Raw genomic sequence first — 15,719 nt, 5'->3', positions numbered from 1 at the left:
GGACGGGAAAAAGGAAAAGGACAGGAGGAAGGGAAAAAGTGAAGTCTGGGAACTCAGTGTCAAAGGAAGGAATTTATGCTCGTGGAAGTTAAATATTTGCTGTTTTGACAGATGTAAAGGCAAAAATCTTTTGCTAACAGTCCCTAGTAGATATCTGCAAGAAAGATTTTTAAAACACCCATAAAACACACTGAAAAAATAAACACCATCCAGAGAAATAGTTAGAAGTCACACACAGTATTGTTTTTAAGTATACGCTTTAGTACAATAATACATTTTATGCTGCATGTTTTCTTAAACACATTTCTTCCCTGTGTCTTATTACCTTATTTTTATTTTGACTTAATTCTTAGCCACACCTGATATTCAGATTTTGGTCACCAAAATAATTTTCACAATACAGAAGAAAAGTTATTGAAGATAGTTTGATTTACTTGGTTTTAGGAACTAATTATTTGATAATCATCAATTAATTTGATATCATCAATTAATCCTACCTCCAAGCCACAGAAAGTCATTCACAGACCGCAGAAGTTCCACTGCCATGTGATAGTGCACCAAGGAATCTTGTAACATCCCAGCTTGTAAACACAGGTCACCAACATGTTTCCGCATCCGGCCTTGACAACGCTTCTTATAGTGCCTGCAAAATAAAAGGTACAATTTAGTTATTTACAGGAAATGCTTAATTGAGATAATAAACACCTAAAGTCAATTTTCTTTCCTCCTTAATAGAACAAAATTAATTTACTCTCCCTGAGCAAACAGCCAGCACTAATTCTAACCAGCATAAAATGCAAAAGAACCAACAGTTTGAGTATATATGGTAAAAAAGCAACACATCACATATTTTGCCTACCTAGCACTTACACAGATAAGACTCACAAAGTTAAAAGACTGCACTGCAGAGCACTTCAATAGCCTTGTCACAGATGGAATAAAACAGAATCATAGAATCACCCAGGTTGAAAGGGATCTCGAAAGATCATCTGGGTCCAACCTTTCATGAGAAAGGCAGCCTAGATGAGATTATCAAGCACCCTGTCCAGCCGTATCTTAAAAACCTCCAAAGCAAGGCTCTTGTTGTCCTCAACAGGTTTTTGACTGCCTTTCCATAGCTTCTTTGGGGCTTTTAAGCACACCCAAATGCTTCCCATGGAATCCCCCGCATCTGGGCTCTCAGCATATTGAAGTTGGCTCTTCCAAAATCCAGGGTCTTTGTCCTGCTACTGATCTTCAGTCCGTTCAGCAGGATCCCGAACTCCACAATGTCATCATCACCGTATTCAAGGCTGCCATTGGTGGTGATGTTGTCTTCTTGATTTGTGAGCAGCAAATCTAACACTGTGCTGCTCCTCATCACAGGCCCAGAACCATTTTGGTTGGAAGAGATCCTTAAGGTCATCGAGTCGAACCATAACCTGACTCTAGTGCTAACCCATGTCCCTAAGGACCACATCTCTGCGTCTTTTAAACACCTCCAGGGATGGTGACTCCACCACTTCCCTGGGCAGCCTGTTCCAATGCCTGACAACCCTTTCCATAAAGAAATCTATAGCAGGATGCAGTTCTCAATGCATCCCAGGAACATAATGGATGACTTGTGCACCACCACATTGCTTTCCCAACAAATGTCCATGTAGATGTCACCTGTGAGGAGCAGGTTCTGTTGGCCTGAGACTTCCTCCAGCAGCTGGTGTAAGGTTTTGTCAGCCGTGTCATCCTGACCAGGACGCTGGTAACAGATATCTGACATAACATGACCCTTGGTGATGATCTCTCTGATCTTGATTGACATGGTTTAACACCAGCTGGCAATTAAGCACCAGACAGGCACCAGTAGGATGGGGTCCCACACTATCCAATATGGCCTCATTAACCACCACCACCCTTCCCATCATTTGACAGACAGGTATCATTCCCTTAGTCTATGGACCACCCTTGTAAAATGTTCATAAAATATCCAGAAACATCCACAAAACATGCACTGAGTTCATTTAGTCCATGACTATGGGTTCCATCTCTTCTGGTGGTCACTCAGGACAGGAGAGGTGATGTGCTGCGTGGAGTTATTGGCCACCAAAGCCAACTCAGGTCAGGTCACTGCTGCACTTGTGCAGCTTCTTGTAAGGTTTGTCCTCTGTTGGTTCAGGGGGTTCCTGCTATAGTAATTCCTATAAGATGCAACTCGCATTGTAAGCCACAACAATTTAAAGGCATATTCATTACAGTCTCCACCCCGATCCCTTTTTGGGCCAGGTTATAGGGTTTACCATTGCAGGGAACTCCTCCCCTTGCCCCTGCTCTGGCTTGAACTCCTCCAGAACCTGCAGTCCCTTAGGGGTGTACCTGCTCCAAGTGGAGCCACTGTCTCTTCAAGAGGACACCTGCTGTGGCACAGACTCATCTACAGTCACTTTGAGATACAACTGCTCCAGTATGGTCTTCTCCATGGGCCACATGGAGAAGTAAACCTGCTCCAACATAGCCTTACCCATGGCTGCAGTCCCTCCAGGGATGTACCCGCTCGCTCATGGGATTATAGAATCATAGAATGTCCTGAGATGGAAGGGACCCACAGGGATCATCGAGTCCAACTCCTGTCCCTGCACAGGACACCCCACAGTTCACACCGTGTGTCTGAGGACGTTGTCCAGTCTCTTCTTGAACACTGTCAGGCTTGGGGCCGTGACACCTCCCTGGGGAGCCTGTGCCAGTGTCCAGCACCCTCTGGGTGAAGAACCTTTTCCTAATGTCCAACCTAAACCTCCCTTGGCACATCTTCCTGCCATTCCCTTGGGTTCTGTCACTGGTCGCCAAAGAGAGTTATCCACAAGAGTCATCCATTGCCACACTTTGAGGTGCTCCAGCATGACTTCATGCACAGCCACTGCCACTTCAAGGCGTACCTGCTGCAGCATGGACTTATCCACAGTCAACATAAGATGTCCCTTAGTGACAATCCCTCTTATCTTCATACAAAGACATTCAATAAAACTTTGATTGTCTCCATAGCTCAGCTCCATACATTCACATTTCTCTATCCCCTCTTCTTCCCTTCCCATCTTTCTGAAAGAGCTCGTAGCCATGCACTGTCATCTTCCAGTCACATGAATACTCGCACCACGTTTCTGTGGTTCTTAGGGCATCATAACTGTCAGACTGGGCAAGCAGTTCCAGTTCCTCCGTTTTGCTGCCCAGACTCCATGTGTTCTCAGACGTGCACTCAAGGTGGCTGAACCGGGGTTCTTGCCTTTGGAGAGGCTTAGGGAGCATCCCTAATGACTCCCATAGGTGCTCTCATCTACCTGTTGCTTATGAATATGCAGGTGTCACCATTTTGGACACTTCCCCTGCTGGTTCATTACTTTAAAGTGCAATTGATTAACTCAGCCAATCTGCTAGCAAAGATTCTCCTGTCTTTCCTAGGCAGGTGGATCTTACCTCTTCCCAATAAGCTGTATTCATCAAAAATCTCCCAGTGATCATTGAAACCAAAACCTTGGTGACAATCCAGTATATTTGAACCTCACAACTTCAAAAAAGAAATAAATAAAGCCACACCCAGGGTAACATCCATCCTCCAGCTGCTGAACTCTCAGATCCCAGAGCAAGACTTGAATATAAGAGGAAATATCATAATTATGGAATGAAAAGGGGTTTAAGGTCATGGGGTTTTTTTTCCAGTGAAGATCCCTAAGGATGAATTATATCACAACACATCTGAACAGACTGTTTTCGTGAGTCCATAAAGTGGGGGGGAAAAAGTAAAAGGGGGACAAAACATATGAAATATAAGGGTAGGAATAAGCAAATAAGCATATTAATTTATTTCCTTTCAATTTTAAGGCAGAAAGGCTAGGAGAAATGGTAATAAAAACAATTACAGGATACTGGTTTGTTTGCTTTTGAGGTTCTTGGTTTGGGTTGGGATTTTTTTTTCTTAACCCAAACAGAAGCATCAAGTCCCAAGGATAACCAGAGTGTAGAGCCACCAAATAATGCCTGATTCCCTCTAGTAGATTTGAAAAAAGAATAGTTCATCAAGAAGATGAAGATAAAAGTAACAGATTTATATGGAGGGAGGACAGAAAATGAAAAAGATTTATGGAACTACATCAAATGTCCTTATAAAAATCAAATACAAAAGCAATCAGAACCAGTGTCATCGTTTACAAGACAAACTGGGAATTATAAAAGGAGAAAAGAAACATAACTCCTATTGCTCCTCTCCATCTAAAAAGGTACAAATAACTCGCATATAAATGTTCCCATTTTTCTGATCTATCACATCATATTCACAATTGATGTGAAGATGTCAACATTAAATGAAGCCAAACACCAGACAACTGTTGTGCTTTCAGACATGTCAAGAAATTGTAATGTTTCTTCTCTTTTTCAACAAGCATGTACTTTACAGGTCTTCATAAGCAAAAAACACAAGAAAATTCAAAGTGAGAACTAAAGCTGCTCTGCACAACTATGGAAGGGCACCAAATCCTGCCACGATTTCAGTGTGAGCTTTGGGTTATAGAGAAATACCTCAGTCAAAAAGTTACTTTCTAATCTTGAATCAGAACTGTATAGAGAGTATAAATTGTTTACAAGTCAGGTTTTACTAATCTCTGTATTCAAGAATGAAATTAAGATTGTGTTATATTGTTTTTAACTTTTCTTTTTTACATAGAATACATAGCATAATTAGAGAATCGTTATTTCTGCTGCCTCAGCCGCTGCTCTCCTGACCAACACCTCATTTTGCTGCCAATTTATATATATGGCAATATATGCAAAGTTTGAATGCATTTATTCACTTAGCCATGAAAAAACATTGTCTATACAAAACTCTTCCCTTTTCAAAACTTTCCTGATTTATGAACAAACAGGTAATTTATTCCTGAAGAAATTTACTATTAATTATTCAAAGACTGAATTCATTCCGCCTACTTTTAAGCTCTTCAATGTGGTGCCAAGTCTGGATCTACCTCCTACAGCCCCTGCAAGTCTTCACCACCCTCCTGGAAAACATTTTCTTACTAATTATAGAGTAAGTTTGGACCACACAAATGTATAAACTGTGTCGCAATTTAGCACTCACAATTAAGTACAATTAATTCAGGCTTATTTTTTTTTCTTCCCCCATTACTGCAAGACAGAAGGCAAAGATTTCATTGAAACAAAACCCACTCTCCACAGACAGCAAAACTTGATTTATTTCATATTTGGGAAGCCTGATTTGAAAAAAAAGACCCTAATATCTACAATATCAGGTTGTTGAAAGCATATCTAAGTGACTGACAGTCTTTTCAATGCATACTGGGGTGCAAACTTAACGGAAAAAAGTCATACATGCATAAAATTATGATTATGCATTTTAATGCCCAGATCGTTTTGCTTCACAGCTTTAACTGAAGGGTCTGAGCACAAAGCTGAAAGTGAGAAGCTTATAGATATCTTATTTCAACTCTTTTATCTAAACACTGTTCAATTATTTTAGCTCTCTACTGCATAATCCACATCTATTTGATGACAGGGAGTCTGCGTAAGTTAATTGCTACTTTTTCTAGGATAAGATGACAACCTTTTTCTAGATCAGTTCCTTCTAGTATTGACTTCTAAGAGCTGTTTCTATTTAACTTTCCTCTAGGAGACATTTAAGACATTAAGTTTCAAAGACACATGCAACTCCCACCCAAAAACACACCACAAACCCCTTCAACTCCTTGGTCAACTGCTCTTCAGAAGGTCCTCAACACATACAGTTGACTACAAAGCTAGTTTAAGATCTTACTCTCTAAAGTTAATTGTGTTCATCTGGTACCTAACACACCCCTGGTGTTCTCTTCAGAATAATAACCACAATCATTACCATTAGTGACCACCACTACTCCTTCAAATTGAAGGACAATAAATCTGTTCCAGAAACCAAAAAGCACTTCTTGACCCCATTTCCATTTCTACCTCATTTGCTATATACGATCCACACTTTACCTCTTCATCCCCAAATCTTTTCTAGGATCCCAGGATAATTTTATGGAAAATTCAGAGTAACAATATTATATTTCAAGACAGAATTTATTTTCACTACAAACCATCCAGCAACAGGTTGGAAGGAATTTCTGGATCCCCCAAACTTCCAAGTGGCTAAATTTAAAACGAGAAACATGCAAAATGAATTTGCAAAAGTATTCATGCAAAGTGCTTAAAAAAAAAAAAATGCCCATCAAATTTCACTAATTCCAATTAGCATGCAGAACTACAGGTATCACCAATCATAACATTACCCAGGCTTAAAAGACACAGCTACGACGCTTGATCGATTGCCAGAACTTTTGAATTTGGAAACCAAACACAGGCAGCAACAGCTTCATGGCTTTGGGGTTCAAAAAATAAAGCAAATTCCAGAGGCCAGCAGCCGCCTAAGCAAATTATGTGTGTCCTACAACAAAATTCAGCCTTGCTCCCAAATATAATTGCCAAGTGCGCCAAAGGGGGTCAACCACAGTAGAAGGGCTCCAGGCAGCAATTATTTTTGTGTGTAGTGAAAAAGAAATATAAAAGCAACACTAAAATATGCAATGAAGGCGGAGTGGAAAGGCAGTACATGGAAGAAAGCTAACTATTTTTTAAAATATGCAATGGCGGCCTACCTTTTTAGACCCAACAACAAACTCACAGGGCAGTATGAGAGGAGAAGAAGAAGAAAAAAAAAAAAGGAACAAAAAACAAAAATTAGAAAGACAGAGAACAGAAAGAAAATTAACAGCCACATACATATACTGAGATATCATAAACTTTGATAAATCAGTGAACAAATCCCACCTACAAGAGACACATCTATAAATAGTGCCCTAATTTCTCATCACTCAATACTATCACATGGATGCCTTACCAGTATTAAAAAAAGAAAGAACCTAAGACACAAACTGATGTAAACAACAGCAAAATGAGCTTATCCAAGTAGATTTATAACCATACATGAGTAAGTTTATTTTTTTAGCAGAAAATAAAACCAAAATAGAAAAAATAACTGGAATTCTGGCAAGTCGGTTTCCTAGTCTCAAGTTTGTAGGACCTTTGTGTCACCATCAGAACACGCATTTCCATTCTTTTCAATCAGTCCCCCAACCTTTACAAACAACTACCAAGTGCAACTGATTTTAGAAACAGTTTCAAATGTCCTCAGCTGCCCTGTGACCACAGAAGTATTTTACCCAATTTGCAGATGAAGAAACTGGAAGAGAAAAATTAACAGATTTGCCAAGATCACCTATTGGCAGCACTCTCTAGAAATTAAACCAAGGGCAGACTCCCAGTCTTACAATTTTTAATTAACAGGATGAACTTTCTTAAAAACGTCTTAGGACTTAAGCTCACTGTTTTTCATACACCAAGTTTTCTACCAGCCAAAAAATTCTTCTCTAGAGATAATATACTGGTTTTGTGCGTATTATCATCTCAGTACGAGCTCTGGGAATGCCGTCTCTTCTGCTCCTCAGACAAGCAACTTGCAAAAGACAAAGATCAGCTCCACTTTTTCCGAGAATTATCTTATTTGAAACGCAGCACAATAATCCGCCTTCCTCATTTATGAGCTCTGCATCTCAAAAGAAGCCGATCATATTGCAATGATTATGCAACCAAATTAAAGCCAGTCTTACTAACTGAGCAAGAGAGATCAATCTGTCTAGTCCTGATCATAACATCAGTATTAAACAAAATATTTTTCAATAAATTGCTTGGAGGAAAGTCTCTCTTGAGATACAAAAAAGTTAAGTAGTTTTAATTAGTCTTCAAACCATGTGATCATAATTACTATGTCCCATGTAACTTCTTAACGTATTTACACTGGATGTATCATCCCAGTTCACTAGCTCAAGGTTACAGCTCCACTCCACATTTAATGAGACCTTTGCTGCACACTGTGAAATTTAACTTCAATTTTAGAAGTCACAGGAAAAGTTGTGCTTATTTAGCCCAAGCAGACACCTGTAACTACAGCAGTAAAGACAGAGACTCTCTGTTACAAACACAAAGAGTTTGTCTTCTCTTCCATCTACTTAATACAGAATTTGTGTGCCTTTTAACCAGTTGGTTGCACACTGACAGGAGGTCAAGATAAATTATACACACACACAAAAAAAAAAAAAGGATGGATGGTATATATATAAAAAAATAGGATAATCTTTGCTTTTAGTCCTTTAGAAATGTCTACCTGTACTACAAAAAAGCTGTTTCATTTGCCTCAATATCTCAACAACATCATCTTTTTTTTATTTCATTCTTTAAACTCCTTAGGCTCACAGACTAAAAACCAACAAAGCAGCAAAGTTATTCCACCAGATGTTCCCATATGCCCTCTGTGCATTCAGACAACCTTCACCCCTCCCCAAACAGAATTATACAACACCACGTTTTACAAAAACAGAAACTGGACTCCATTGAAGAAGGTCCTTCCTAGTTTTGTGTCACCTCATTATGACTAAATGCAATGGTTTCCTCCTCATTTGGCAATCTGCCACTGTACAAGAGAACACACTACAATAAAAACCTTTTATTGCAACCAAAGAAATAAAATGCAGTACACTACCTGTTTCACATATATATACATATGAAAATATTTCTAACCCAATCCAGGATAACTCCTTTCCTGACGTTTACTTGGGTTTATATACATTTCTCCTTTCTGTTACAAAACTCAAAAAAAAAAACCCACCTAAAACCCTCAAGGCATTTAGAGTATTTTCTTACTTATCCACACAAAACACTAAACTGAATATCAAGATCTTTTAATTATGCTATTCATATGTAAATCCTAAGTTTTAAAACAATCAGCAGTACTAACTCCACAGCAAAATAAAGCTGAAAAACTTTCTTACTGCTGAACTGAAAGAGGAAAGATTAGAATATTTAACACCTTTTCTTTAAGCAGTTAAGTACAACAAATATTCAAACATTTAAAGTAGGACCACTGATCTAGACTTACTGAAAAAATATTTGGTAGTTGGACCCCCCAGCAAGGTTGGATGTATACGAACCAGCAATTAACTCTGTGTAAAACCGCATGTTTACAGAACCAGGGTCACACACCTTCACAAAGAATTCAAGCATTACATTAAATCTGTTTCAACTCTTCAGCAAAACAGCATAAAATATCTCCTTGGATACATGTGGACAAACATACTGCCTGTTATTTGAGCTCCAAACCCATTCAGAACTTCACAGAAAATATTTAGCCATTAGCTACAACACAGCCACTGCTCATCAATAAGTACTTTATGTCAGGAACTCACTTCCAAAGAGAAATTTGGAAGCATACTCTTTAGAAGACAAAATGGAATGGAACAATTCTTGGCCAAAACTCAGTTTTCTTAACTAATTGGAACAAGAAAGTTGCTGTTCACCAGAACAGGGGAGAAAGGTTCTGCTGGTCCTTCAGGCAACCAGAGATAATTTAATGGAGGGCTTCAACTTAATTAGAAACTTAGAATACTTTCTTCCAGTATATTGCATTCTTATAAAGATATTCTAAGGCTAGGACTAATTATGCTGAGCTAATTAATGTGATCGGAAAGCTTCACAAACCTGCCTGGATACCTCTGAGCTTTTACACACAACAACCACGGCTGGCATCCCTAGGAGTCCAAGACAGATGTGAAAAATACTCCTCCCACGCATACTATGTATTTTGATGGGGCTTCCACACCTCTGTCTTTTCCAAATCAAAAGGAAGATGGTTCCTTCCGTCCTTTGGATTTGGCCACAAACAGCGGAGCCAAACAGATTGGAAAGATGGGGAGGGGGAAAAACACGCTATAACATACACAAAACCAAAGAGAACGGTTGTGAGAAGAACAGTAACAAACTAAGAGGGGTTGAGAATATCGAATAAATAAAAATGAAACACAGGGAAACATGATGGACTTAGTCACCAAAATAAACGACCACTGTTTCATAGGATGAAAAAGTAGACAGAAGCTTAAGGGAAAATAAACACAATAGGTAGGATTAGTCGAATACTACTCAACATAAAATAATTTTTCATCGATGATAACTGAATTTCCTTATTAACATTGTAGGTCTATAAAAACATTTCAAGCTTTCCAGCAAAAAACCTCTTTATAGCAGCATCTGTCAAACCTTTCCTATGACTTCCTTCTCCCATTTGATTAGCCTCATAAATTAAATATACATATATAACTCAAAACATTAAGTATCATCAGGCTACAACTTAAACTCTCCTAAATTACAGCACGACCTTTGTAGTAACAAAATACACTTTGTCCTTCCTAACAGGCTTATTCTAAACAGGAGCAATTGCCACATAGTTTTTCAAGACCTGCAAGCTGACAAAAATAGCTCCTTACCTACTGTCAGTGTCCAGACCTACAAAATCCTTCTTCTCAAAGGGAACACAGAGCAGTGGGATCTTGTCTCCAGACTTGTCAGTGGCTCTGTCAAGCCGCTTAGACTCCAGCACTATGAAGAGGGATTCAATAAAATCCTCTATTCTCTTCTCCACGGTTTCACATTCATCGTAACTGGGATAAAATGCCACATCAGTACGGGGCTGCTCTGCAATCTCTCCTTGAAGCCCAAAGACAAACAACCGGGAATCGTAGAGAGTAGAACCATACATTTCCTTCTGCAAATGGAATTTCTCAAAAGTCTGTGGCCACTCCTTTGCGGAAGAACAGTCCGTGATAGTTATCAGCCCCACAACTTTGCGGTGTGTCTGAAAATCCCCCCATTCGTTGTTCTCCGGGGGATAATGGTGCCTATAGCGGATATACAGCACACGCTGAGAGTCGCGCACGTTAACTTGACTCACTGCTGAAATTCGCTTGTAGATCCTGAAGAAGCTCTCTTCGGGTACAATGCCGATCGGCTGAACCACGACCAGGAGAGTCTGATGGTCCTCAGCACACTGCATGTAGTCAGGAACGCTCATTTTGCATCAACTGCAGGCTAGCGGAAGAAAAAAGTATATTATTTTTTAACATTGAGAAATATACACGTGGTTGCTGAATCAAGCCAGGACTTAGATGCTAAACACTTCTCCATCCTGTGCTACAAAAGCCAAACAAACCCATGAGGCAGCAGAGTCTCTACCACAGCCAGAGACTAAACTCCTGTCAAAGCACCATCTCAGAGGCACCGGCCTTTGCGACTCGGGCTCTGTCTTCACAACACTCCTTGGGGAAATATGGAAAATCATGTGAGGTGGGATGTAAACCCGCACCCAACAGGAATGACCAGACCTTACGCAGCTCTCAGTGCTTGCACATGGCCAGGCAGAGGAAAATCAGGCCCAGAATGCTTATTTTTGAGAAAAGGTGCTCATCAGTTTCGCAGAACGCCTGCCCAATTCATGAAAAAAGAAAAACAAAAAACAGCACAGGAAATGTTTTCTGCTTTTATATGTACATATCTAGAATTCCTCCTCCCCTGAGGTATCTGAAATTGATCACGGAGCTGCGGCTGTGTCTTAAATGAATCATAGAATCATTTCGGTTGGATGAGACCATTTAGATCATTAAGTCCAACCATAACCAGACTCTAGCACTAAACCATGTCCCTAAGAACCTCATCGAAACGCCTTTTAAACCCCTACAAGGACGGTGACTCTACCACTACCTCTACCACAGTCTGTTCACTGCTTCACAACCCTTTGTGTGGAGACATTTTTCCTAATATCCAATACGAACCTCCCCTGGTACAACTTGAGGCCATTTCCTCTCATCCTGTCACTTGTTACCTGGGAGAAGAGACCAACCCCCTCCATGCTCCAAGCTCCTTTCAGGCAGTTCAGAGATCAGAAGGTCTCCCCTCAGCTCCTGTTCTCCAGCTGAACCCCCCAGGTCCCTCAGCCGCTCCCATCACACTTGTGCTCCAGCCCCTTCCCCAGCTCCGTTCCCTTCTCTCAACTCGTTCCAGCACCTCAAGGCCTTTCTTGGCATGAGGGGACCAAATCTGACCCTAGGAGTCGAGGAGGGGCGCAAAGCTGAGCCCTCACATCTCCTCTGAGACCTCCCATATCCCAGGGCGGATTTCAGCTCCGAAGCACCCTCCAAAACTTACATACACCTAAAACAAACAAAAACACGCAGCACAGCTTCAGACAGACACTAATAGCTTCACCACATGCAACAAAGGAAAAGTTTTGAGCTTGGCTGGCAGAGCAGCAGTGTGAGGAGCAGGGGCTCCTTGGAACTACCAACACTGTGAACACCGAATCACAGAATGTCGGGGATTGGAAGGGACCTCGAGTCCAGTGCAATCCCCCCATGGAGCAGGAACACCCAGATGAGGTTACACAGGAAGGTGTCCAGGCGGGTTGGAATGTCTGCACAGAAGGAGACTCCACAACCCCCCTGGGCAGCCTGGGCCAGGCTCTGCCACCCTCACCAGGAACAAGTTTCTTCTCAAATTTAAGTGGAACCTCCTGTGTTCCAGTTTGTACCCATTACCCCTTGTCCTATCATTGGTTGTCACCGAGAAGAGCCTGGCTCCATCCTCCTGACACTCACTCTTTACATATTTATAACCATGAATGAGGTCACCCCTCAGTCTCCTCTTGTCCAGCTCCAGAGCCCCAGCTCCCTCAGCCTTTCCTCACACGGGAGATGCTCCACTCCCTTCAGCATCTTGGTTGCCCTGCGCTGGACTCTCTCCAGCAGTTCCCTGTCCTGCTGGAACTGAGGGGCCACAACTGGACACAATATTCCAGGTGTGGTCCCCCCAGGGCAGAGCAGAGGGGATTCAGTGCAAATCCCCGCTCCCCCCGCTGTCCGCGCCGCCCGTCACGCCGCCTCCCCTCAGCCGAGGCCGCGTCCCGCCGCACCGGCCGGGCGGGAAGGGGGGCGGGACACCGGGACACCGCCGCTCCGTTCCCCCACACCCATGTCCCTCTCCCCGGCCGCAGCAAAGTTTAGGAGGGGAAAATAAATACATTTTTAAAGCGAGAGGCAAGCGCGGAGGAGGCGCGGCAGCAGCGCACACGCCCCTAAGGAAGGGGCTGAGGGAGGGCAAGCCCGGGAGAGCCGGTGCGGGGGCAGCGGGAGGGACAGAATCTCTCGGGGAGTGGGGAGCGGCTGCCTCGGGCGCTTGGGTGGGTAACGCGGGAGGGGAACGACTCACAGCCGGGACAGGAGCCGCCCCCACCTGCTCCTGCTGCCGGACGCGCGGGGCGGGAGCGGCGGAACTGACGGCAATGGGCGCTCGTGCCCGGCCCGCCCGGGGAGGCGGCGCATGCGCAACGGCGGCGGGCGGGCGGCGGGTTGTGTTTGTCACAGAGTCAGCGACTGTCAGGGGTTGGAAGGGGCCTGGAAAGCTCATCCAGTGCAATCCCCCCATGGAGCAGGAACCTGCTTTGTGATTGACAACTTGAGTGGCTCTAACACCCAGTAGGAGCCAAAAGTGAACGTTCCAAATCCTGGAATGGGTCATGGATGTCTTGTAGCTACAAAAACACTGAAGACTCCGGGAAGCATGAGGCTTGTTAAGTGTTCTGGTGCTTCTCTAGTGCCAGAGTTGAGAACCTCATGAGGTTCAACAGGGTCCTGCACATGGAATCATAGAATGTCCTCAGTTGGAAGGGACCCACAAGGATCATCGAGTCCAGGTCCTGTCCCTGTATGTGACAACCCCACAGTTCACGCCGTGTGTCTGAGGACGTTGTCCAGTCTCTTCTTGAACACTGTCAGGCTTGGGGCTGTGACACCTCCCTGGGGAGCCTGTTCAGTGTCCAGCACCCTCTGGGTGAAGAACCTTTTCCTCATGTCCAACCTGAACCTCCCCTGGCACATCTTCCTGCCATTCCCTTGGGTTCTGTCGCTGGCCACTGAAGAGAAGAGGTCGACGCAGCATTTATCAGCTTTACAGTTGCACATGAAAACCGGAGAGACATACTGCAAACTTACTTCTTTGCACGTTGCTCATGTGCCAGCTATGGGGAGAGTTGGAAATCAACATTCAGCAACCAGACTCTTCTATAATTTTACTTTATATATATCGACACACATAGATATGATTTTAGATATATCCCTACTTAAAAAACCATCAGGAATAATCACCTCTGACAACCTTTTTCTTATTCCAATATGGCTTTTTTCATATTCCACAATAACACAGGAGAGCAGACACTCATTCCTGGTTGCCACCAACTCTTCCAACATTCTTTCTCCCCACAGAAGAGCTCTACCTGCTGCTACTCCATCCCCCATGGAGCTGCTTGGCCCAAGTATTTTATCCATTTATCAAGACAGATCATCAAGCAAACCAACTTTTTGTTGTCTGAATGCGAAAGAAAGTCATATCTATTCTCACAAGCCTCCCCATTCAGCCAAAGCAAGCGAAGGGAAAACTGCTCCCAGCCTCAGTTTGCAAATCCTCTGGCACGGAGCATCCTCGGCTTCTCTGTTGCTTATTTTCCAGTGAAAATCCTTGTTGGAGTAGAAAGGGACATGTTATGACTTAAAGGCAGTGGCAGTCCAACAAGGTAACTTCAGTAGAATTCACAATTATTTGAGGATTATGGACAAGCCGTTGCGCTCAAAGCTGTATTCCTTGAACTGGTGTAAATTGATTTAACATGAATTCAAAGATGACAGAGGTTAAACTGCAGGTTTCAAGTAAAGCAGCTCTGCGGGGCTCAGAAATAATACAAAGCCAGGAGCCGCACACACCTGTCAGGAGGAAAAAAGGTATGTTCAAGCTTGGCCAAGTTAGGATGGAGAAGACAGAGGGTGACAATTTTAAGTAAAGAAAATGACTGTTTTTCTCTCACAAATTTTTGACAGGAATGCAGCGATGGAGATTTCTCACAGAAAAATAATTGCTATATTTATTTCTACATTATTGAGGTGAGTACTAGCTGGATGGCAAATGCTGACGCTGGATTTGGTTGTGATATTGGTGATACCAAAACACCTTGAAGATTTGGTCTTGTGAACAGAGACAGTGCTCAGCATTATTCATCAACCTGCCCTATAGCTTAGGTCAGAGACCATTTAGAAACATGTTTTTTTACATAATTTATTGTTTCACTTCTTCCCTACAAAACAAAAAGGTGATGATCATACATGGCTTTGCACTAATTAAGATAGTTATGATCAAATGTACATCAGAGCATTGAATATTTTATCATCTCTGGAAGATAATTTAGATTGTGGTTTTGTAAATACTGTGATCTGGAGTTTTCTCATTGCCATTAAACTGCTCTTTCTCCTGAGATCCTCCAGGATGAGGATGTGTCATGTTCTGAATAATTCCAAGTGGTGGAGCAACTCTGAAGAAAAGTTGCCTGAATGTGTATCAATCAAAAATGGAAATGGAAGATTAGGCATGGTATTATCTGACTAAAAGCCTGGCTTCCATTAATTTATTATTGCTTTTGAAAACCTTTATTGCTCCAGCTATTCTGCTGGAGGAAGTAACACTGAGAGCCTTACCTGAGAGTTCCATGTTTATGTATCTTGAAGTGACCATTGTCAATTCAGTCATTTTTTCTTTGCATTTGTGCACCAACATATAATTTACCCACTACTCAGATTTACTTTGTATTTTTGATATGGCACAGCCTTCTTATCCTTGCCAAGCAGCACTTCAGAATAGGCTTGGGGTATTTTTTGCGCAAGAAAATGCTTCTGCTTCGTCAAGAACTTGTCTGCTTTCAGTTTAGAAAAGCTGGGTTTGTATTGATATACTTCCAATTCAGA

The 15,719-nt window shown here is 42.3% G+C and overlaps 1 protein-coding gene and 1 long non-coding RNA gene across 5 annotated transcripts in view; one reads left to right on the top strand and one right to left on the bottom strand.

Annotated features, from left to right (window-relative positions):
• Positions 1–13,223, bottom strand: part of TRAPPC9 (trafficking protein particle complex subunit 9) — a 517,306-nt gene extending 504,083 nt beyond the window's left edge. For 3 of the 4 annotated variants that reach the window (XM_082045894.1, XM_082045896.1, XM_082045897.1), the window contains exons 1-3: positions 13,141–13,223; positions 10,368–10,968; positions 498–643 (exon numbers count right to left, since the gene is read on the bottom strand). In XM_082045894.1, the coding sequence (XP_081902020.1) occupies positions 498–643; positions 10,368–10,951 (730 nt within the window). In that variant the 5' untranslated portion in view covers positions 10,952–10,968; positions 13,141–13,223. The remainder of the gene's footprint in view (positions 1–497; positions 644–10,367; positions 10,969–13,140) is intronic. The other variant, XM_082045895.1, reaches the window with a different exon arrangement.
• LOC309436619 overlaps positions 1–15,719 on the top strand; it is a 481,462-nt gene that overhangs the window by 266,251 nt on the left and 199,492 nt on the right. The window lies entirely within an intron of this gene.

The sequence above is a fragment of the Streptopelia decaocto genome (assembly GCF_964273445.1).
Source record: "Streptopelia decaocto genome assembly, chromosome: 2".
Taxonomy (NCBI): Eukaryota; Metazoa; Chordata; class Aves; order Columbiformes; family Columbidae; genus Streptopelia; species Streptopelia decaocto.
Note: the sequence above shows the minus strand (reverse complement) of the source record. Positions and strands in the feature narration are given on the sequence as shown.